The sequence below is a fragment of the Cydia strobilella genome, chromosome 8 (assembly GCF_947568885.1).
Source record: "Cydia strobilella chromosome 8, ilCydStro3.1, whole genome shotgun sequence".
Taxonomy (NCBI): Eukaryota; Metazoa; Arthropoda; class Insecta; order Lepidoptera; family Tortricidae; genus Cydia; species Cydia strobilella.
The window spans coordinates 15322253-15348250 of NC_086048.1; the positions used below are offsets into that span (position 1 = coordinate 15322253).

General features: G+C 36.2%; 2 protein-coding genes across 4 annotated transcripts in view; both read right to left on the reverse strand.

Moving 5' to 3' along the window:
• The window catches only part of LOC134743793 (uncharacterized), a 427044-nt gene extending 420793 nt beyond the window's left edge, over nucleotides 1-6251 (reverse strand). The window contains exons 1-3 of one of the 2 annotated variants that reach the window (XM_063677452.1): nucleotides 6107-6251; nucleotides 5369-5480; nucleotides 4453-4606 (exon numbers count right to left, since the gene is read on the reverse strand). In XM_063677452.1, coding sequence (XP_063533522.1) covers nucleotides 4489-4606; nucleotides 5369-5480; nucleotides 6107-6206 — 330 coding nt within the window. In that variant the 5' untranslated portion in view covers nucleotides 6207-6251 and the 3' untranslated portion in view covers nucleotides 4453-4488. Of the gene's footprint in view, nucleotides 1-4449; nucleotides 4607-5368; nucleotides 5481-6106 lie in introns of those variants that run through there. The other variant, XM_063677453.1, reaches the window with a different exon arrangement.
• Nucleotides 6252-9076: 2825 nt separating this feature from the next.
• LOC134743749 (forkhead box protein O) overlaps nucleotides 9077-25998 on the reverse strand; it is a 132575-nt gene continuing 115653 nt past the window's right edge. For both annotated transcript variants that reach the window (XM_063677390.1, XM_063677389.1), the window contains exons 7-9: nucleotides 25729-25916; nucleotides 24900-25427; nucleotides 9077-13978 (exon numbers count right to left, since the gene is read on the reverse strand). In XM_063677390.1, coding sequence (XP_063533460.1) covers nucleotides 25245-25427; nucleotides 25729-25916 — 371 coding nt within the window. In that variant the 3' untranslated portion in view covers nucleotides 9077-13978; nucleotides 24900-25244. The remainder of the gene's footprint in view (nucleotides 13979-24899; nucleotides 25428-25728; nucleotides 25917-25998) is intronic.

The following is a 25998-nucleotide window of genomic DNA, read 5'->3' on the forward strand; positions in this document are numbered from 1 at the left end:
CGAGCCATGAAGCGCTTACAAAGAGCACGAGGTCACCAGGTAGGTGCCAGTTACACCCCCAAAAGCTAAATTTTGTTAATATTTTTTACAGTACATATGAATCAGAATCAGAATCATCGCATTTATTCGTGATAAACTATGACATACAAAAGTATAAAAGAACAAAGAAATATAAACATAAAAATAAATAGTTTACCACGAAATGGTCCCGCCTCAGCATAATGCTAACCCAAAAGTCAGCGCTGATCTTCCGGCGAAACCATTTTGAGGGCCACGAACGAACGCAGCTGTACGACACGGCCCTATTTTAAAACACAGAACGCGACTTTGCGGCGGCGAATGGGCGGCGATCAGCGCCATCTAATCTGCCGGTGAGATGTCATGATGACATAGAGGGCCATGTCGTACATGTGCTGATTAATGTATTATTTATATAAAAAAAATAATATATAACACTAGTATTTGGTACAAGCAAAAGAAAATCTACGTGATTACATAACAAAAACTAAAAATACAATCTTACAATATAAAATAGTGGATGTGTTTACTTTGCCAAAGTGAACACATCCACATATGGTGCTACTTTACCGCACTAGTGTGATAATTAGCACATTACGTAACTATGTCGAAAATTCAAAGGGCCATATGTACTGTAAAACGTTGTACGATACATGTGCGAATAGGTAATTCGCAACTCGTGTCGATTTAAAACACCCTTCGGTCGTGTTTTAATTTATCGCTACTCGTTGCGGATTTCCTATTTTTCGCATTTGTATCGCAATGTACTATTTGCTGTTTTGTTCTCTGCCTCAGAAAAGTGTCAATGGGATGAATTGATGTTTTTAATTTTTCTCTTATTGAATAACGAGTCAGTTAAAAAGTAAAGTGGCTTCAAAGCACGGGTGTAACCTAAACGCACAAGGTGTCTGCTCGGCTACCTTATCCCAAGAATTCGGGCCTTATTGGAAATCTTCACTGCCAACATTATAACACCACTATTGAACTTGATCATTAAGCTTTACACGACCATATTATTAATGTAAAAACGTCGATATAATTTAATATGTCAAAAGCTACTTTTGAATTTAATTAAAGTGATACAATGCAATAGAATTTTTTTTCATAAAATATACAGACAGCAGCAGCGTGTACGAATGAAAATCTCAAGAAATGTTTACAAAACTTTTGTAAATATAATGTAATGAACTTTAATTACAATAAACATGCAAATGCATAATATGTGGTATTTTCTATAAAAAGGGACCTTATTGTCGATGGCGCTTACGCCATTATTAACGATGCTCCGCTATAAATACAATGGCGCGCGACGCTGTGCGGCGTAAGCGCCATCGACAATAAGGTCCCTTTTCATAGAAAATGCCCCATATACTATAATCTTGCCTTTCAGGCTATTTTACTAGAAATATAGAAACAAAAGCACTCAAAACATGCCATAACAAGTGAATCTATCTATCTATCTTTGTAACCATACGCTTGTAATCGGGAAGGAACTGGCTCTTGAGACACAGGGAAACCTACTTTGAGAGCCAGGAACCAATGTTAAGAAATAATTTAAAGTTGCAATAAAGTTTTTTTTTTTTTAATCTTTATATTATAATGAATCCATTATGTGGCTTTCCATTACAGAAGGGTCCTTATGCTTCAAGTGCAATAAGGACCTTTTTCTGAGATTAAAAGAGAAATTCTGCAATATCGTTTGGTTTGTTTAATGTCAAATCAAATAACTGAAAGGGCGATACATTTGTTAATTTCCTAAAAAAAGTATCACAAATACAATAAGTTCACTGCTGGCTTCCAGGTGAATACGTTGTAGAACGTAACTTTAGATTAACTATGGCGAAATATCTGAATGATCATTTAGTAATAATTATTATTATCCCGTAACATTGAGTAATAAACCAACTTTTTTGTATTTGTATCACAAACTTCATTGATAATAGCGCTGAAATGTCATCGGCGTCATCGCATACATATCTGTAACAAATTGCTATTAGACTATATGGTACAGTTTGCTGCAGAGATAATCGACCATTGCCCCCCCCCCCCCCAGAAAACTATGCAGGAGTGGGGGGGGGGGGGGGGTCAGTTATCTCTGCAGCTGACGGTACATTGGGGAAATTTTGGAATCAAGACAAATTCAAAAATTACAAATATGTGCTATTTCAACCAAAAGGGTACTTATTGTCGGTTGTCAAGGCAAATAGCGCCTTTTTATACTTTTAAATCTAGGTTTGAGGAGACCATTTAAACAATAGGTTTCAGAAGACTTTTTTATAGATATATGTGCCAGTTTCAACCAAAAGGGTACTTATTGTCGGTTGTCATTAAGGCGCTATTTCCATATAGCTTCAATTCGAAATCAACCTTATCGACAAGCGACAATGTGGTACCTTTTGGTTGAAAACGTCACATATTACTGTGCAACGCTTACCAAAGAGTTTGATGCTTGAAGTACATATTTGAGGCTTTCGAAATTAGCCCAAGTTACCCCATTCCCCATTTACAGGTGTAAAAATTTATTTTCAATTTGTTTACAATGTAAAGTTTACACACTGAGTTTACATACAGGAAAGTAAATTTCAATGAATAAAATAAAGCAAATGTTGATAATATTACTGTGCAGTTATTCAAGTACGAGTTATGTGACTGATATGTGTTGTTCTCAGATAAAAGGTACCTTACTCGTCAATAAGACTACTGGCATAGTTGCAATTGGAAAACTTCCTCATTGAAAACGAACCGTTATGTGTCCTTTTACATTTTGCTTGAGTATGTCACATATCTAAAATGTTGTGTATTAATTGGAAATATGAATTAATTGCCTTATATGTATAACCGAGTCCTTTTATAAGCGCTCAATTGATATGTGTTGAACACAAAGAGTACAACAATCTATACATGTTATACATATTTTTAGCATTGAAATATCCACAATAGTTATAGACTTCTACGATCTTAGAGGATATAACGAAACGGAAACGCCTTGTCTGTAATTTTCTGTACAAGAAAGCCGATTTTTGCGGGGGAGGGGAACGTCAAATGTATACGTAACGTAAAAATTGCCATGTCAGACAAACGTCAGTCCATACATTGTGTATGACCATTGGCCGACTATTTTCGACAGAGGGGAACGCCTGTTAATGGCTACTCCGTTTGGTTATATCTTCTAAGACTACGATACCTGAAGAAACTGTTGCCTTCTGAATCAAAGCAATACACTGTATGTACCTACTGTAAGAGCTATTTATATTAAAGCCGTTTTACACTGCGTTTTTTGAATGCTTAAAATCGTATATTAGTGTCCAATGGAAACCGGAAATTTCGGGTTTGCTCAAGTTTTGGCCGAAACCGAAACGTCGGTCGGACATTCAGGGAAATTTCATGAATATTAGAACACGGACATTTCGCTTAGATCAGAATCAACATGTGGTAATTTCTCAATGGCCGCCAGGCGAGCGCCATAGTCACACACGTAGGCCACGTAGCCACCAGGTTTTAAGAAACGCGCAGTGTGAAAGGGCTCTTAATTATTGTTAACCAAAACGTAAAAGAATATACAGTTGCCCGCTTTGGGATCATTTCAGTTTATGTGAACTTGTGAAGTGTAGTTCAAATTGCTGTATATACATTACATATTACACATTGAAATATGTGTTTTATTTGTAGACTGTAATAGTTTAGAAACTAAGGTTACTTTTTCTTATCAATGCAGTAAAGCGAAGATTTTGCATTCAACAATTGAGATGTTAACCTTTTTCCAGGCATAGTACGATTTATCGACCACATACGCGCCAATGGAATTTCAACTTTAGCATTTCGCTTTAAGGTTCAAATTAGATTGCACTTTCGGAAAATGTGACGTCTTCAAATAAATCGTCAAAGGTGGATTAATTAGAATATATTTGGATTGTTCTGGAAAACCTTGTAGATTAGTGCGACCTGGAAAAGGGTTACCCTTTTGACAAATCGCTGTTTCGACTACTAAAAATCTTGAATCGCGCTTTCAAGATACTTCATGAAATAATTAGCCTCACAGTTTTTTGTTTAGTTTGCGAATCGCATGCTAGATGGCACTCTACCGAACCCTAAAAATCCTGAATCGCGCTATCAAGATTTTTCTTGATAATATGACCCCAGGCTCATACAATATATGTTTAGTTTTCAAATCGCACGCTAGATGGCGCTGTACCGGGTCCTGAAAATCCATAAAGACCCCAGGCTTATTTTTTTTTTTAATTTTAATTCGCCTGCTATACGGCGCTGTGCAGTGTACTGAAAATCCTGGATCGCGCTTTCAAGATTTTCTTTGATATAATCACCCCAGGCACATACAATAATTGTTTAGTTTACGATTTTCACGAATCGCTACTAAGACTTTACCTAAAATACAAGGAAACAATGCACAAGCAGTGAAAAACCTTCATCATGCACCAGACAAACAAACTTTATTGTCAAAGTCACAAGAATTTATCCTTCATCTTCGCAGTCCTGGACCATGTCGCTGGGCGGGCCGGGGTACGCGGGCGGGGAAAAGTTCAAGTAAATGCTGTTAGTCATAATCATCATGGCGAACGAGAACAGAAACCTGGAAATAAGTATTTAAAACTTTATTTGCAGGAGTTCATCATGAACGAATAAAACAAAAAGACAGTAAGTGTGTATTCGCCAGGTGCACGACTGGTGCTGCCCTCATTTTGTCGGCTTTTCTACGTTGAATCTTGGAGTAAAAAAATATAGTTGGTCAAGCAAATATTGTCAGTAGAAAAAGGCGGCAAATTTAAAAAATGTAGGCGCGAAGGGTTATCATCCCATAGAAAATTTGAATTTCGCGCCTTTTTCTACTGACAATATTTGCTTGACCAGCTATAGTTTAAGCTGGCATTTATGTTTGACAGTCCATGACATTACGTGAGTTTGTGACGATCAGCGCCACTTCTCCCTCCACCTCGCGCCTTGCTAATACAAAGTCGTGTTACCCCAATATTTAGTGCCATCTATTGGACGAAAGTTATGTTGACCAGAGTTGTAAGCGCCGAACAAAATGGATGAAACCGGACCCTGCTTATATGCTGCCGAATATTTTATATGATCGGATCCCCTGAAGTAGGGGATCCGATCCGCAAAAGGAAGCCTCGTGTAGACCTTTTTAAATGGAATAGGAATGAAATATTTTTGAGTGTTACACTCAGTTTTATTTTTACCCGTGTCTAATATTTACCCCACCATTACGCTGAAGTAGATGGCCTGCGCCTCTGTCAACCGACAGTATTTCCTTGACCCATAAGATAAGACCTTAAGAATTTAACATCCAATTGTGCAAACTTTTACATTTGTGCAGATTTCTTACCACAGGACTCCGCCTACGAAGATTTTGTTGTAGAAGTTTTGCTTGGCGTCGTACCAGGGCTTCCACGGCCCGCACGGGACGGGCAGCTCGTTCATGTGCGCATCGCATACCTCTGCGAGAAAAATATAATATACACAATTATTACTTACTTATAAACCGACTTTTTTGGAATGCCTCTTAATTCGAGTCCAATGCAGTCACAGCTAAAGTAGTGTAAACCTGCCGAAACCGGAATATCGGTTGGATTATCGAAAATACAGTTTCGTTGCGGCCGAAAGGTTCGGCAGCTTTGTGGCCCAAACCGAACCTTCAGCCGAATCATGACATTCTCGCCGAACGAAACCTGTCGAAATCGAAACTGGTCGGACACTACTACGAAGTTGGTTCGATGATGGGGATGGATGGATGGTTGGGTTGATTGGTTGGGTCGAGCGGTTGGATTGGTAGTCATTAGATTTTTTGCGTGTACGATGGTTCAGTCGCCAACAGACCAAGATGCTCTATATCTGAAAACACCTCTATTGTCAAGGCGTTAGAAATTCAGTTTATACTGAGTTAGCGATATTAAATAAGCATAATCAAAATAATCCTTCCTTTTTTGGACCACCTTTTAAAATTACTTAACCCGTTTGAGCAGTAATTTCTTGGACGTAAAATTACCTATAAGGAATTTACTCATCATTACATAAAATATGTACGCACTACAATTTAAATAAAATTTCGTTAGAAACTACTTACGGTGCACTTTGTAAGTCCTGACGGGAGTCAAACGCGGATTAGTAACTCGTGAAACCGTAGTTACGACCCTTCGAAGGCCAAAGATCCTCGATCTCAGCATATTTGCACGTCTCTAGGCACCAACGCTCCAACACGAATTAAAAACAATGACTTATTGTGTCAGTCATTCTCTCGTAAACGAGGAATTGTTGTTATGTGCCAGTCATCTGGAAATTGTTATTATAAGCAATACTTATCTTGCTTATATATTGTAAACCTCCGTACATAATAGACATAATAGTATTTTATACAATCGTGATATAATAGAGAGCTTTTCAGTCGAGTACCGTGTTTAAGCAACGAAGCTTGCTGAGTTGCTTAAGTTAAGGTACGAGATTGAAAAGCTTGATTATATCACTATTGTATACAATACTTTTTCTACGAGACATAAAAATAATACTTTAAACAAAACAAAAGTATACAACTAAGATACGCGAGCTGCCGCAGCCCGCGATACCTTCATATTCGTACGCGCTCCGGCCGCCGGGCCCGGCGCCCCCGGCGGGTTGGTCAACGACACCTCCTCGTAACTCATGAGGCCCTGGTACCTGCTCCTTGCTAAATTCAGTTTTAAGACAGTTTTTTTTCTCGATTTTGGCCACCGTAGCCTATGGAGACTAACAAGCAACGCTAAGCGGTTTTCGTAGGGTATGGATGTTGCTATATGAAGGGTGTCACATGCGCGTTTCTGACTTATGAAGCAATTGTTTCTACTACAACATAAAATATAAATGTTTTTGTTGGCCAACCAATCACAAAGCAGATGCGATGCAGCAGCGTGTTTGAGTAGGCTAATTTGCATTGAATCGAGTCTCCTTAAACAAGAAATATTTTATCGAAATGTATGTAAGTTCTATATTCAAAATTTTTATAATTGACTAAATCACTAAACCGTATCGATAAAATTCTTATGCTTAAGTCGGAAGTGCCATAGACTATCATACGATGAAAAGAGTAAGGTTGTAGTGTTGCATGTGAAGTTGTAATACACAGATTATACTCGACGAGTAGAAAAAATATGTTTGATTTTTTTAATGTACACTATATAGTCTCCATGATGTACACGTTTTTGTTTATTGGTGAGTTATAGGTAGGTACTTTTTATATTCTCTTATATTAAGCCTCATACTCACGAGCGCTTTTTTGACGCGCGTTGAAAAAGCGCTCGTGAGTATGATGCCTTAGTCTTCGGTCTGCATAGGTAGATATCTACCTACTTATAGAGTCGTTAGGTATCTACCCTTTTGACAACTTTTGATAATACAAACCTTAAAAAATCCAAAAAATCACTCAAAAACAAAACGAAAGATAAAAATATTGTTCTCGTAATTCAGTCAGAAAATTAAAATATGATAATAGAACAACGCTTACGGGTAAGTAATCTACTATTTATAGCAAAAAATAGAAAAATCACAGTCCCGTAACAGAGTTACTAAAAGTGATATAAAATCTTCGGAATAAAAAAAAGGTTTTGTTAATGCTCATTGCAATAAAAACTTTGCCCAATTGTAATATAAAATCTCTGTCATGCCATAGCGTTAATATTCGGAAACTTTTACGATAAAACCTTGAGTCTTACTTGAGCAACTTAATGCAAGAAGGAAAACTTGTCATTGATTTTACATAATAAATAATTCATAATAAGTATAGTAACTAAAGATCGCTTGCTATCACAATCGTCATAAAATAGGCATACTTACTTAATCTGTAGGTATCATTAGAGCAGGTGTCTTACTTTTATGTCTAGGCTATATCAGCAGAGGTTAATTAATAATAAACACTATCAATGTATAGGTACCAAAAGTATTTTTTTAATACTACGTCGGTGGCAAACAAGCATACGGCCCGCCTGATGTTAAGCAGTCTCCCGTAGCCTATGTATGCCTGCAACTCCAGCGGAGTTACATGCGCGTTGGCGACCCTAACACTCCGCACCCTCGTTGAGCTCTGGCAAACTTACTCACGGCAGGAACACAACACTATGAGTAGGGTCTAGTGTTATTTGGGTATTTGGGAATGTCCTTAAACTACGTCTAAAAAAGAGGTATGGGCACTGACTGAATGTCATCTCGCTTTGTGTGGTAGGGCACAGCACAGCGGATGTCATTCCAGATCTAGAGCAGAGTCCAACTGAGGAAGTACCTCCACCTTACAGACCAAAATTATACATTAAAGAGATCTCAGTTGTATAATTAATTGGTTTTATAAGATGTGTAGTCTATGAAAAAAAAAACGTGCTTGCGAGTTTGACAGCTGAAGAAGATGGCGTTGTACGGCACTAGTAGCGTGGCGCCATGTTTTGTGGTAACTGAATCGAACGCCAATTTTTGACAACTAGAGTTATGTAGGTACCACATTATGTATGGCCGCGTACTCCGCTCGATCTGAAATAAATAGCTGTCAAATTCGAAGAAAGAAGTAGTCTTCGATTTTGTCGATTTTACGCCAATACTTACGTAACTCTTTGCTTTACACTAATCAATAAAAAAAAAAAAATGGTTGTCTGTAAAGTCTATATATATGTTTCTGTTAGACAAAATTAAATTGAAGTTACTACCGTAAACACTAAGATGTACCTATGTAGGCTATGTACTTAGTATGTAATTAGCTAAGACTACCCATCTGTTTTAAGGGAGTCCCCTCTGCCAACAAACTGTCTTGCAGTTTGGCAGAATAAGTAAAAGTAAAATAGGGTTTATTTCGCCAGAATAAATGATTTTTTTTTATCACTTCATAAATCGGTAAAAAATAGTTACATATTTTTTTTTAATGGGGTTACGATGTTAAGTAGAAGCAATGAGGATATAATAAGGAGTTATATCTATATATATCTTTGGTAGAAGTCAACCTCGCTATAAGTGACGCGTTGTGGTAGTAGTAGGCAGTGGTTGTTATTTAATCGACTTTGGTATCGCTAAATGAAACAACGGATGCAATTTTGAAAACAATATCAAATTTAATACATAAATAGGATTTATGTACTTCTACATACATGTTTTCGTCTATCATATTTACACTGAAACACATATTTTCCTAATTATTAAACTACGTTTTTCACATTTCTGTCGTAAAATTAATAATAATATAATAAGCAACTGAAAAATATAACAAAAATAATGTAGATTTTACGACATAAACATAATTATGCGAACAAAAATTTTTAACATGTACAAAATAATTTATACATAACTGGGGCATGTTGGTACTAAAATATAGTATCCAGCAGTCCCTAGACTAACAATGCATTACCGTGGTCTAATATTAAAATATATTATCTATTACTTGCTAAGTACCCCTTGTGGTTGACAAATGGGCTATTGCAACTAACTACTCACTCTTACTTAATCATTTTCAATTCTAAAATTATTAAATTTCGATGCATATCGAGCGGACGGGTTACTATTGTGTTGCATAAATTATGTCATCTTAATAAACAGCGTTTGCCATAATTACCATTTGTCCTTAGTTGTGAGCTATTGTAGTTAAAAGTAAATACCTACTGTTAATAATCTCCGTTCAAATCACTAACTACAAACAAGGGAAATGTACTAAACGTGCATGCACACCGTAGTTACTTTTTGTGAAACAAAATTTTCAAGTGTTACCTGAGTTAATTGCAAAAAAAGTGTATGTGAATTTTTTTGTGTTACGTCACACAAATGAAGCCAAAATCGACACCGCAATATGACACTGCGTGTAGAACAAAAGTGGCGTCGAATTAAAAAATCCGCAAATAGATCTGTCCACAACGTTACCATGGAGATCTATCCACAACGTTACCATGGAGATTTGTCCACAACGTGACACTTTTTCGTGCATGCTACCTGTGTTCATCGATTTATAGCGTCAAAAACTGTCAAGTAGCCAATTGTAGCTTGTCAAAAGCGCGCATTTTGTCAAATGTTAGCGCTCGACAACCTAGCAGCGGTAAATTTGCGGTTACAATATTTTATACTACTTTACGCCTCTTAGCATTCCTTTGTATATGCTTTGACGAAATCTCAGTGTCATATATTTAGTAAGGAGCTAGTTGATACATAAATTATAACGCCATCTAATGAATCGACAGAGAATTACATTACAGTGATTTGTACCCATATTACCTAGTACAAAATAGCAGCATTTATTATTAACTTATCTCGATAAAACTTTTGGGATTTGTGGTGATCCAATAAAACACAATTAATTTTCTAGGCTGACAATATGTTGATTATGGCAAACGGATATGTCAAAAATAATGTCAATTTAAATAAGCAGGAGCCGCCGATTGCTATTAATTTTCAAATTATACACCAAATGTCAAATCACACCAGATGCATATAGGTCAACGTGTGCACGCTCGTAAATAGGAATTCAGAAACGCGCTGCGTACGCACCTAGTGTGTATTTGCCTTAAAGGCGATGGTTTCCCATTCAAAAACACATTTTGCTAACTGACCATTAGATTTGCTGGTAAACTGCCTTTTTACAATTTTTTTAAATAATATTGTCTTCGGTTACCGCGATAGTTACTCATGAAATAAAACTATGAAAACGGATTATATCGCGTATATTGAATTTATAATACATCCCGACGTTTCGAACCCATAAATTCAATATACGCGATATAATCCGTTTTCATAGTTTTATTTCAATTTTTTTAAATGTTTGAAACTTCCAACCAGTCATCTGAATGTCTGATCTTTGAAGAATCCGTAAATCTGCTATAACTGCCTTTTAAACAAGAAATTCGTCACAGTAATAGCAAATTTACTATAAAATCTGCAGTTTTATTACAGAAACTCCATATAAAATCTATGCACGTGGTGATAATTAGTCACAGACATATTTTCTGCAAAACACAGCAAAAAATATAAAAAGAGTTGTTATTTTTGCTCTTGAACAGTTTCGTAAACCCGTAGACCCTGTCTCTGCATGGTGTCAACTTTTCCACTTCGATTTATTCGATTTTCAAACAGCCAACAAGACAAACATTCTTACACAGTAAAACACTGTTTCATATAAAAATGTGCATTATCCTAGCAAGTTCACTAATCTAAGTTAAAATTGTCAAACCCTTTACACGAGTCAACAGTCAAGTACCTTTAGCAAAATATTCTCAATGCATTACAATTTTCATATATTGATTTTTATATTTACAGAATATTTAATCAAATGTTCACATATGTAACACCACATTTAGTAAATTTGCCTTTTTAGTAAGTATATTTCGATTCGATAATTTCATTTGTATGTATTTAGAACATGCACGCAGTTGATAGGTACTATCTGAACAAAAATGATCTTACTAACATTACATTAATGTCTTTAGTCAAAGTTTATGCATACTAGGCCAAATACACTCAAGCCATTTTAAAAATAATGCAAATGCACTATATTTTATACAAAACTCTGACTAAAAATACATCAGTTTAACCTAAACGGAGTTCATAATTTCACATTAACGCTATGCCTTAACGGAACAGACTTTTATTTCGGTCTTAAATAATTGACCATCTGGATTGACATACCCCGTCTCGTTGCGGTGTGTAATTCATACATTATATGCTTCAACAACCAGGAGATATATTAACTAACATCCTTAACTAAATCATGAGAGACCTCCAAAGAGTCATCATTCGTCTAATGCTGCTGTACACTCCCGCCGAGCAAAATGCTAGCGACTGTTTTGTAATCAAAACTCGTATTCGCTCGGCTGTAGTGTAATCGCGAATTATCAATAATGCCTAAAATTTAGGGACGTCATCTATACACATTAGGATTTTTCTAAATGGCTCAAGATTACGTATTTTATATTTGGCAGATTACTAATTCCCAACACCTACGTTAAAATCGATGTCGAACATCCGCAAACCACTCATAGTAACTGATTGACTTTTAGTCACAATTAATATAACTAATCCATAACTACAAGATATAAATAATATAGAATAGTTCACCTCACGATGATTAAAATGCGAGCTCATTTTGTACATTATATTTCTAAACGTAACCCGAAAATAACGAAATTTTATTTTAGTCACAAACAAACAAGGTATATAATGTATATATATATAGCACCAATATCAGCTGCAAATATACGTAGTTAAGTATAGAAGCAGTGAATATAATTATATTGTAAAATTAAAATTACTTGCGAAACCGAATTGATGAATGGGCGAAACGAAACGAACGTGTTTTAAAATATACATAAAAATGGACGCCAAAAGTACAAGAATTGACCTTACTTCATACACATACTAAATTGAACACTTATTGGCTACATCTATCACAAATAGTCCATTGAGGTAATTCGCAGAATGAACTTTTTTTGTTTTCGTAGAGATTATAAGCTAACACTCGATATAGCTAAAATAGTGAGTAAATCCTGTACTTAGATGACGAAATTATATCTGGGACTAGAGATCTGACTAAAACGGGTTTGGTTTGTGCGTCAACTTTTCTGCCAGCACTTTGTTTTATGGTTCGTTTTATTTCTTAAACGCGATGCTATTAAACTTGGTTAAATTCTTAACATTTCATGTCAATAGGCACAATTATCGGAGCAATAATTTACTCTTACCACCGTACCAATAAAATTTGTGCATGTCTATATAAAAATGCAATAGAAGTACTTATGAGATTTAATCATAATGCCTGCGGAAACTCACTGAAAAAACAATTTATTGTAATCGTAATAATAGATTTCGGTCTATATTTGGAGTCAAATAGGTTGAGCAATATTTGTAAATATTTTTTTGTAGGTACGTTATGGCTCAGAGGTACAGGTTCTTAGTAAATAATAAATAACACAAATAATATGGCGTATTACAAATAATTACAATCTAATTGGTGCTAGTTCTTGCAGAAAACATTTATGTATACACAATATACATTGGTACGCTTTACACTAGAATTTACTAGTTGTACCTATGTTACAATATTGTAAAGGAGAATTTATTACAAATAATCATGCAGGTTTCACTTTGGAATCAATCAGTAATATATATCTTTAATATTGGTTCTATACCTACATCTACAAATTTTGGCCCACAAAACAAATCATCACAGATGCAAAAGTACCAGCATCTTAATTTTGAGGCAATATTTTATGCAACATGCAACCAAAATTTACAGGCATACAATTTTAAACCAATAATCCTATTTATAAGACTGAGTTACAGCTATGTTTACGGACAGACATCGCGACATAAGTACTATGTTAACGGCATTGTCGCAAAATGAGACATTTTCTACATCCGAAATAAATTCAGACGCACTTACCCGTTCTTTAGAGGTACTTGAATATATCAATAGACCATAATTTAGGTGTTCGGAGGGGACAGTGCGGCGACGTTACTAAGACGAAGAGAAATCCACTGCATATACAGGTTAATTCGAGCGTCCACTGTCAAACCGATATAGAATGATATTAAAATCATATCAGTTAGCCGTCATTAGCGCGTTCATTTTGCTCAGATTTGTCGACGAGCGAGACGCCCGCACGAACGACAGCTAACTGATTTGATCCCAATATCATTTTAGTATCGGTTTGATGTCAGTTCACGTTCGAATTGGCCTGATTGTCCACTACACGTTACGCGAAGTCGAAAATTCTTAAACTTCGTCCAAAATACGTATCACTTGGTACTCGAAATTTAACATTATGTCGAACCTTCAGATTGTTTTTGTCACTAACAGGTTTTGTTTAAGAACACTGGTTTCAGTCTCTAAAGTAGGTCTCCTGATGCGCGGTTCATTTCTGATGAACATAATTTGAAAATGCTGACAAAAAGCTCGTCACTTTAATTGACCGCTGCAGAAGTTTTCCAATCCTAAAAGCGTTGCAACTACCTGAAACAAATAACAAACGCATATAAATAAACAAATATTAAACTATCAAATAAAAACTACCGACAAGTGATCTTGCTAGACTAACGTACATTTGACTAAAGTTTCAGAGGAAACTGACATTTCACTATATCGCGCCTATGATATTCATAGAGTATTTTCCGAGCAGCAATTTACATTCTAATTAAATCCGAATAGCCAATAAAAACGTCATGCTCCAGTATCGTAGTAATCTCGATGTAATTCTCACTCGCGCTACATCCGTCTATGAAAAGCGTAAGTTGTACGAAAAGAGTTGCGGATAAGTCCTTTTGGTATGGAATTTTGGGATTATCAGCATTTCTCGTTCGGGCAGAGTTTCTGCTGAGTTTGTGGAGTGTAAATCGTAACCTGCCCGCCTGGGCGTCGCCGCCGCCGCCGCGCCCGCCCCGCGCCCGCAGGTGACGACCGCCAGTGCTGCCCTATTCGATATTTTCACAAGATTTTCCGAACTTTATTGAATTTGCTTAGAGCAAGTTTTTAGCGGATCGTAAAGTAGTTTTCGTATTTTGTAAAATGGTATTTTAGGTATGGTATTTATAGGTTTTTGTCAGGATCCCAATCTGGGTTACATGACTTTATAGATTTATAGGTATGCTATATAAATGAATTTAATTAAGGATGGTTTGCTTGGCCGCGACGCGACTAAATAGTTTTTTTTGTAAATGCAGCTGCTCTGTCGACCATTTTTGATTTATTTATATCATTTCATCCTTATTATGATCATTATGATTTTTACAGGGTTTTCAAATATTCGTGTATATGTGTATTTAAATATAGGTACATATTAAAATTGTCTTACTTAACTCGTAAACGTGACCATGTTAATATATTTAATATATCTGAATCTCACTGAAGTTTTGTTATTAAACATTTTGTTTGTCAATTACATAGGACTCATTCTTGGGATTTGAGCCCGGGCCCGCACGTCAGCTAACCTATTTGTAAATCTAGGTCCGGTTGTCATAAGTAACTAAACATTCAGCTACACGCTCTTAAATTGCAGCAATCGTGTCAGTATCGACACACTCTCCTCCCGCAGCCCTACAAGAATCCACGATAAATCTGTCGCATATTCAGCGACGTATAGTGCCACAAACTTATCGTTTTCCGCCGGCACACACCGAAACCAACTTCGTCGCGTACGAACTTTGTCCAGCACCGCTTTTTTCGCTAGAATAAATAACTTTGTTTCATTGTAAATGACTTTCTCGGTGAGTCATTGGTCAGAATAAGCGTTCTTGAGACGATTCCTATATGTGGTGCAGATAATTGGCATGAGAGGCCAGAAATAACGCTGGCATTAATAAGGGGAACTAGACAGACTGCACGGTTCAGGATTCTTGATAAAGCAACAAAGTTGCTTAACGATAATGATGTATGAATTAAGTTAATTTTAGCAGAGGTGTCCTTAATTTGGCACCCAACAAAATGCACAGGTGCATTGGTAAAGAAGATTAAAACATTTATTTAAAAACTGGCCAAGTGCGAGTCGGACTCGCGCACCGAGGGTTCCGTACTTTTTAGTATTTGTTGTTATAGCGGCGACAGAAATACATCATCTGTGAAAATTTCAACTGTCAAGCTATCACGCTTCGTGAGATACAGCCTGGTGACAGACAGACGGACATACAGACAGCGGAGTCTTAGTAATAGGGTCCCGTTTTTACCCTTTGGGTACGGAACCCTAAAAATTACCTACTTGGTAACATAAGCTTGCAATATCAGAATAATTCCAACATGTTTATTTATCGTACCTTTACAATTAAATAGCGTAAGATAGAAGATTGACAAAAATATAACCTAGTCTATTTAGATGTCGCTTGATATGAGAGAGGCGTCTGAACGCCTTTGTCGAGGTGATAAATATCAGGGACTAGAGACGCATAAGAACGCATAAATTACTACAAGTTTGTGAAAGAGTGGCACGAGTAGATATTATATGTAGTATCGTTACTTTGACATACAGCTCTCCCGAAGCCAATTTTAAGAATTATTCATATTTATGGGCTTTAGGGCTTTAACCCTTTTTTGTTACAATATCTTATATCAAAAATAGACGCAGGCACTTGTTCTGAAGAGAACAACTGCCATAACAGTTCAAACTAGAAATTTTAGAGCAAAATATGAAAAATAAACCTTCCTCGGTTAATATTAATACTATACCATCATTATTATTGATCGGTTTCCACTTCTTAGGCTTCTTAAAGGATTAGGTACCAAAATACACTCTACTACACTGCTCGAACAATAATCGAAAACCAAAGCTATTTCCTTTATTCATTGAGTGTTTTATTGTCCGATACGACCAGTTTATATATTTATCTGTTTTATTGCTAGGTTATCTTAATCGTGCTAGTCCCGGCCCAATTCTATTGCGAGCTTTATTGCTGTCTAGTGAACGCACGTCTATGTCATTGTGTCAAGTGCGTCCTTGTCTTTTTACACGACTGCCCAAAAAAAGGAGTGTATTGTTTTCAGCGTTCATGTTTGTATGTATGTATGTGAGTTTCTTTATATAATATTAAGACGAAAGTGAACGACCCGTGCAAAATCGCCTTTTCATACAAATGTAGTCCTCATTTTCCTCTCTGGGTATTAACATTTTTGAAAATATTTTACACATTTTGTTGTATATCCACCATAAATATGGTCATACGTTAGATTTTTTGAATTTATAATTATTATAAGAGTTTGGAGCATTGAAATTTCTTTATGAAATCTATTTTTCGCTCCTAATTCTTACATTTATCATCATCATTATTCGTAATAATAAAAAAAAAATCTAAAAAAGTCAAACGTTGGGGCATAGCTATGTTAATATACATCAAATTATGTTAAAAATATTTTCCATAATATTATTATCCAGCGAGGAAAATGGGGACTACGTTTGTATGGAGAAGCGGCCGTCGCCTTTCCTCTTAAATAACTATCGAATCTATAGTCGCCATTCGCCATCGGACCGGCAGAGGTGTTCACAAATATCTGAAAAAAGCCTCGATTATCATGATATTAATAGACTATTAGTTATTCTGTGTTAATAGTGCATGCTCAGATATTTTGACCACCTTGGCCGTAGCGATATATCTGATGGCGACTGTATTTACAAGCCAGTGTTAGACGGTTCAGTTGAAATCAGCTAAGATAAACATGGATAAACACAGCGACGCTTCTTGTAACCTATATTTAGTTATTGCACATATTATTCATTGTGTTACGTAGATTCGAATTTAAGTTTGAATAGACCTACGTATAATAAAGTTTTTTGTTCTATTTATTCCTTGCTCCAAATCCGTTGTGTTACATCCATGTAACGGCGTCCCTATACTTTAGCTGTCCAGACGTTGAAATATGCCCTGTGGATCCCAGTGACTTGGCACAGTTTTAAGCCACCGACAGCCGCTAACTTACGACCGCCTATTAGCATCTCCGCAATTGTAAACGTCCTCGAAATTTCCACAAAAACATTTCCGATTTTTTCGCGGCGCGATAATAAATCGAGTTTCGGATGTCACGGGTTATAAAACATAGGCGTCGTTGAGTATCGAGAGAATCCGGTAGGCGGTGAGAGCGTGAATATATTCAGGCTGGGGACGGCTGACCTCCTAACTACGAGTTATTTAGGGCACACTTCCTATAGTGTGATCGGGTCTATTCGCGACTCGGTGTCTCCGAATTGAGATCTCATTTGCGTATTAAGGAAAAAAGTTTTGACAGAACAGTTTTAATATTCTCAATTATCCGATAACACAGAATAGAAGAGAGAAGAGTTAGATTTGTAAGATATATTTATTGATTAGGTGCGCTCTTTTTAAATTGAAATAAACGCTACATTTATAAACGAAATACTATTTGAAATTGACAATAGGGCGCAAGCAAATAAAGAATAAACGAGTTTTAACATTTAATATAATTTTATACAAAAAATGGTCAATTCTGCGGTAAGTTTTTTAATAACTGATATATTTTCATGGTAGTGGTATTTGAGGGTGACAGAATCATCTACATTCCTGAGATGAAAGATCGAGATGCCCCGTCAGATTTATCGCATAGTTTCTCTACGTTTCGTCATCGAATGCCATTTGAATGGCAGGTGCGCATTTTTCGTCAGCTCGCAGACTAGGTATTTAATTGGTTCCGCACAAAATAGCTTAAATATATTTTGTTGGTTGTTTCTAGCGTATATTTCAGTTGGTTGTTTCTAGTAAATATTTTATCTACAAAACATTTTTAGGAAATTGATTGTTAACTGAATTAAACAAATCTCTCATTTGGTTTTAATGGAAATATTATGGGCTATGGTTATAGGAATACGTAGTTTTTATTTACGGCTTTTCAGTTTTCAGTTTAAGTTTCAAAATCACGTGTCATGGTTAAAGTAAGTAGGTCCCGTAGGATTTCTAAACCTGTTGTCAAAATTATTTAAGTATTCAATAACTAATTTACTTCAACACTTCATCAAGAGTTGTGAATTCTGGAACACTGAAACTCATTAATAAAAAGTTGTCTATTGTATATAATTAATATAATTATATCAACATTAAACTATCAAGTTCCTTTATAAATAATGCTAACAGCAAAAAAATATGAATTAAAAGAAATTTCATTTACAAAAATTACGAAAAAAAAAACCTTAACCATTATCCAGTTACATGGATTTCCGTAACTTACATACCAAATCTACATCTCACTCGGCTTTCCAAAGTTTCCACGCAACTCTTTGGCCAGAAACCTTTGCCTTGTCTCGAGTCTCGTACATAGATGCCACCTGTTGCCGGAGGCGGGGCGCGGGCACGCCCAACGCCCCGCCACGTGGGCCTAGGAACTTTCGCGACACCTAATTTTCAGGATATAAGGGGAATTTCAGGGTATAAGCTTAGCATGTGTAATTTTAAGTGGGCTTAAACTTTAAAATACAAAAACTAAATATAAAAAACACGATTGGGAACAACAATACGCACCATTACTAGTGTAAGTTACGCTAAACGAAATCCCTTCTCTTTGTGGAAGCTTAAAAATAAAAATTTGATATACTGTTGTAGCTATCCAAGTACTTCGCCCTAGTTTAACCTTAGTGCCACTTTGCGGCTGTTAGCACCTAAAACCGAGCGCCAAACTCCAAACTAATCTAACATAATTCCTTTTATAAGCGGGTGTTCTGAATCCCGTAGTAAAATCATAAAAAGACCCCGGCCACGTACATAATCCAATTTGTGGATCGCGGCCGAAGAATGCTAAGCGACTACATAATTATATACACCCCTTAAAAGTTGGACTTTTTAGGGGGAATTTTCGGTTTCATGTTGCGGAAAGAATAAGACGTCGAATAAATTTTGATAGTTTAAGGGTTAGGGGAAAGATGGCGATTTCGCATTTCGTTAAAATAGGGATGGTAACAACTTTTGTTTCGGATAATGTCAGTTGTAAATTATCGTAGATTGGAGTGTGTAAAAAAATGGGGCAGTTTTATAAAATGTTTTTATTTTTATTGAAGAAACATTAATAGACGGCCAATTTAAAACCTGCTATTTGCACTAACGTTTAACACGATTTCAAAACATTTTGCGATACCGGGCATGAACTTGCTAATATTGAAATGAAATTCGTGGTAAATAAGCAACTTACTCAAATGACAGCTCCGTTTGTATTTCTAATTATTGATACAAAAAGACAGTAATAGATTTCCCAATCCTACCATATTAAAATTTTCTACATAATTATCATATTTTATTACATGCGCTGAAAAACCTACTGGGTACCGAAAGATACTATAATTTATTACACATACTAGATTTAGGTAAAACGGCATTTACCTAAAGTATAGTATTGATTTTCCAATCCACTTGAGAAATCTGTACAACTAACAACCAAGGCACGTAATACAAAATAATAAAAAGGCGACACGACAGCCATAACCATGTCGGGCCTCATTTAAATAAGTGATCAAACTGACGCGAACTCCTCAAACAATAAAGTAAAGACTTATTGGTTATGCCGCGCTCATCGGCCGTCTTATATTGGAAGCAAAAATCGAGCAACTTTTTAAATTGACAGCGTTACATTTTCCCTGGTAAAATGAGCTTCACACGATGTGTTTTAATGTGATTTTTTGTAATTCAAAGACCTCGTTCTTAAACTGAAGTTGAGATTGCTTTGAATATTTGTAATAATAATAAGCGTAATTTTGTTGGCTTCGGCTTTGAGCGCGCCTCGCAAATGTTTGGAACACCATTGTTACTTTACTTATACGGGAAAGACAGACAAATAATACTTACTTAATGGCGCAGCGATCCAAAATGAGTCTTTGCTTCGGACACGACAAATAATAACTGTAATTTAATTAATATTATGGTCCGCTTTCAAACCATACTTACGTTAAGAAATTTGTAAGAATTAAGTAGGTATATAGAACTCAAACAAAAACTTATTGCATACAAAGTCTTTCCATTTTCTGGTTTGCTCGAAAGCGAATGTGAAAAACATTGTAAGGAACTAAGAAGGTAACTAATTCATTTATTTAAAGGTAAGATTATTCAAACCTAATTAAATTAGTTAAGTGTTAAAATTAGTCGAAAAACTCCAAAAAGGAACACCATAATTTTATAAGATAACAAGTAAACGCCCTTCAACTTTGACATGAAAAAAAAACTCCGCTATAAAAATTCAGTAATAAATGTTTAATTCATTACTCATCAGAGAGGCCATGCGGCAAATATTTAAAATACTCTTTCGGTGCCCCCTCGCGCGCTGAAAAGAGAGCAAAGGCGCTTTTTATTAGGAAAGAATAAAGGCGGAGTGGGGAATAATGAATAAATTCCGCGTAAGGAGGCCCTTAACGCAATTGAAAACTTTTAACAAGTGCTGAGAAATCGTGTGTTAAGGTGCGACCAGTAATTACGAAGGGCGGAATACATGATGAGTTAGTAAACGGTGCGGTGGAAGTTTGAGGGGTGCTTTATGAAAATGAAGCTGCTAATAAAATCTTCCTGAGACCGTTGACTTGATTTTAAAATGGTGTATCTTTAACTGTAGGGCGAATATCGAAAATCCCTACTGAAAGCATTTCTGTTTTTATTTAATTATAGAAATTTTGTTGGCTGGTGGAATAGTTATTTGTTATACAAGGGTGCAAAGTTGTATTTTACCCGCGAGTGTTTCAACACACGAGAAGTAAAATACATTTGCACCCGTGTGTAACACAAAACTTTTCCCCTCACTATAGCGAGGAAAGTGCGACATCCACAGGCGTTAGATCATCTTCATCATTGGAATCACTAATTTTTTTACGATATTATAACAAAAAACACTAGAAATTCTGATTTTTACGTGAGTCGGTGAGAAGAACAGTAAAAATTTTGTTGACAATGTTGACATTTCTGTTCTGACGTATGAAATGTCAACGATGCGTTTTGAAATTGCATCGACTCAACTTGTGCGTTCAGAATTATATTTAACATCATTATAAAAAATCTAACGTTTCTTATGGAATTTTAAGGTTTATGACTTAAAATTATTAAATAAAGCTAAATTTGGTATTTTTTATTAGATTCTCAAACCATTTATTTAATGATAATTAATATCGAACGAACCATTATTATGAGCGTTTTACGTTTTGTTATCTGTCAAGCTACTTAAACACGCTCCATCCAAGGTCAAATTACTTTCCCCACTAGTGGATAAAATGCGTTTTTCCCCGCTTGTTTTAAAGGATAAAAGACGGCTTTCCGAGCTAGTGAGGGGAAATAGTTATTTGTTATACAAGGGTGCAAAGTTGTATTTTACCCGCGAGTGTTTCAACACACGAGAAGTAAAATACATTTGCACCCGTGTGTAACACAAAACTTTTCCCCTCACTATAGCGAGGAAAGTGCAACATCCACAGGCGTTAGATCATCTTCATCACTGGAATCACAAATTTTTTTACGATATTATAACAGAAAACACTAGAAATTCTGATTTTTACGTGAGTCGGTGAGAAGAACAGTAAAAATTTTGTTGACAATGTTGACATTTCTGTTCTGACGTATGAAATGTCAACGATGCGTTTTGAAATTGCATCGACTCAACTTGTGCGTTCAGAATTATTTTTAACATCATTACAAAAAATCTAACGTTTCTTATGGAATTTTAAGGTTTATGACTTAAAATTATTAAATAAAGCTAAATTTGGTATTTTTTATTAGATTCTCAATCCATTTATTTAATGATAATTAATATCGAACGAACCATTATCATGAGCGTTTTACGTTTTGTTATCTGTCAAGCTACTTAAACACGCTCCATCCAAGGTCAAATTACTTTCCCCACTAGTGGATAAAATGCGTTTTTCCCCGCTTGTTTTAAAGGATAATAGACGGCTTTCCGAGCTAGTGAGGGGAAAAGAACCTTAGCGACAACAGGTTATAAGCTTTATAAAATTTGTACTAACTAAAGGTACGTTATTCGATCTAATTTCAATACGTCATTGGCGTAAGAGAATAAACCCACTGAAATCCCAAAATTTGGAATCTATCTATAGATATATAATTTTTTTGAAAATTGAAGTGAAATAGCCTGTTAATGGAAGGCAAAATCACGTTTCGCTAAAAAAGAACAAGCAAATTATCCCCACCATTAACTTCACGGCACTCTAAAATTTGTAAAAATTAACAAGAAAATAGCACCGCACCCACCGTCTGCTAAAGACATTCTTTTTAACCCTAAAAAAACAAGTCATTACTGCAGGGAGTAATCTAGCGTTGTGCTTTCGCATTTTTTCGTGAGATTCCATTATTTCTCTATCGGTCTCGAACCGCCCGAGCTAAAAATGAATGAATGAGTGAACGAGTGAATGGGAATGATATGATTAATTACCGGGGCCCCTCATTAGCGCGCAAATAGGTCCGTTCATTGGTGAAATTGAATCACGAGCTCGCGGACCACGTTCAATCACAATCTAATTATAAATAATGTGAATTGAAGAATGAACGGGGATTTTATTTTAAAGTTTTGCGCGCCAATTTTATACCGTTTTGTTTATTGAATGAATGGTTTTTGTATAGGTAGTCAATGCGTGTTTTTTATATGCTAACTTAAATAGATTTATTTGTTTAGATCTGTTACCAAAAAAAAATTTTGAACACTAAAAATATATACCACTAATTTTCATTACGATCTAGGAAGATACGTATTAAATCACATTTCAAAAATATTTTTTTAGTGTATTGAAGTAAGATTATTAATGTGACATTTTCAATCAAATGGTACCACATTGTCGCTTGTCAATAAGGTTGATTTCAAATTGAAGCTGTATGGAAATAGCGCCTTGTTGTCAACTGACAATGAGAATGATTGAAAATGGCACATTTAAAGATTTCTAGTCAAAAATTTGAATTCCAATATAAATTCTAGATTTCTTTTCCATATCTTTATTAGAATTATTAGCATAAATAATATAATAAAATTTTCTAATTAAATCACGATTTACATTTATTTTACCACCAAGAAACAGGTTGCAAAATTATTCAAAAGACAATATCAGAATATCACACGCAGCGGCGACGCCGTGCGTACATTTTTTGCCACTATATCTTTTCATAAATAAAGCACATATCACGTCTCATAATCCGCGTACAAAGAAACGCGAATGTGAGTGACGTACTTATCTTTTGTAATACCTAAACTCGTAAACCCGAATGAGGAGATATCGCCATCAGATTTTAAGGTCCTGCCAATTCTGGCGGCGACTTTTCTCGGCTCATTGGCTTCAAAAGAATTCCTGAAACTAAAATATTCGTCGTGGCGGAGATATTTGATTTTACGCGTTTCCTTTATCTTTGCCCTTTATCTGTCAGATATGGCATGTAAAGTGCTACTTGGAATTAATTTGGGAACTGACATTTAGTGCGAATTTTAGTGAAGAATCTGCTGATGACAACCTCCTACAAGTTATCTGCTTTGCCCGAAGGTTGACTGGTAGAGAATGCCTTGTAGCATTAAGTCCGCCTTTTGTACATTTGTATTTTCTTTTGTGCAATAAAGATTAAATAAATAAATGACAGTATGGAGGTCACTTTGACTAGGGACTATTATTTGCATTGCAATTTCTTTTGATTGAGACTGGTAATCGAATGATTTTAACTTCGAAAATAGATTTCAACTTCAATCTTATTTTTAAGCTCCCTCTTTGAATTTGTTAAATGAGAATTAGGCGATAAGAATTATGTATTATAATATACTCACGCTTACGTTCAGTGAGAGTGAGAGAAGAACACGAACCTACTGGCCGCGTAGCCAACATGCCAATCGCTTATGCTCCGTAGCGAACGAAACGCATGTCACTGTTGCACTAATACGGAAGAGTGATAGAGAGATACAAAGCGTTTCGTTGTCGTAGCGCGAGCAATTGTCACCTTAGCTAGGCCAGATTGCCAGAGTGTGGCGTTTAACAGGGGGATATTTATGCATTCGCCCATTCTTGTATAATATCCATCTTTATCGCTGGTGCTCTCTGCAGTAATCCGCTTTCTGTAAACTCCGTTTATTGCGAAAAATCTTTGTGGATGTTCATTACGTATTATTATTAGCTCTAAATGTAGTAACATGTTACATGCATGAGCTAACCGTAAAGCAAGTTGGGAGAAGCGATACCGACGAGCAAGTTATTGGACTCTCAACCGAAGAACTTCTGTAGATTATCGCTGATATTCCGGGAAATTTATTGCCAGCTATTGTTAAATGCTTAGTAATATTTTCTTGTTCCAAATACTTCGTTCTCATTTTGAGACGCAATGAGAAAATACCTTGTTCTTACTTCTCCTTATTCGTACTCACTAGTTGGATAAATATTAATAGGGTAGAACTTTTTGAGATCTATTTTTGTATGTTAAACAAAAATAATAGTTACCTCTGTCTGGTGTCGGGGTCCGCGATACAGGATCGAACCTGCGTCCCCTCCTGGTCCAAGCGACTACCCGGATTACAATACCCTATCTATATCACAAGCTTCCACCTAGCTTAACACTAAAGCCTACTACCACTAATACAATTGACACTTCAACAACGAGCGGTAACGGTCCACTTATTACACTAAACAATAAAATTCTAACATTAGTTAACATGACAATAGAACAAAAATCTTGACTTTAATGCCGAAGTAACAAAAACTGAAATTAATAGGAAAATTAACTCAGATAACAACCTCTGGTAGTCAATAAGTAGGTAACTGTCCGTGTAGTCGTTTTTGGGGTTTTCAGTGGACCCAGGAGGGGGTCGCGGAGTAGGGCGTGCGGGGCGCGCCGCCGCCGGAGAGCGTGGTGGGCACGGGCGGTGCGGGCGCCGCGAACTGGCTGTCGGCCTCCGCGGCCATGGCTTGCTGCTGCTGGGGAAAGTTGAAGTCCAACGAGCCGTCCATGCTCAGCTCGTGTTTTATCACCTATGGGCGAAAATGGTGATTGGTGATGGTACTGATGGTGATCCGACTACGATAAGTTCTCTTGTCAAGTATGGCGATCGTATGGGATATTGTTGTTTAGTCGAGGTCTTTTTTACTAGGTATTTAGCTGTCGCTTTTACACTATCTAGCTGAGGCTGTGGATGTATAAGTAATATACCTCTAAAATCACAATTTTTTGACTTTACAAAAAATTACCTAATATAGACGAGATTTAAATTAATTTTGTTTGAAATCGAACGAATCGAAGTTTACGTGGAGACATTGGATGAAGTAGACATACCTCATTCACATCACAGTCAAAGCTGTGCTCCAGCGACTCAATGTTGAGGTTGAGGTCCTCAACGAGCCCCGTGTTGAGCGCGCCCATGATCTGCCCCATGACGGTGGTAGGCATGGCCGTCTGCACCATCATACCGCCGTTCATTAACGCCGCGTCCGACGTTGTTACCATCTGCGTTTGGCTGTTTTCTGTGGAGAAAATGCACGATTTATAAACTTCGAGTCAACAAGTAGCGCAATTAAATACAATATTGTAAAGTCAATACAGTTC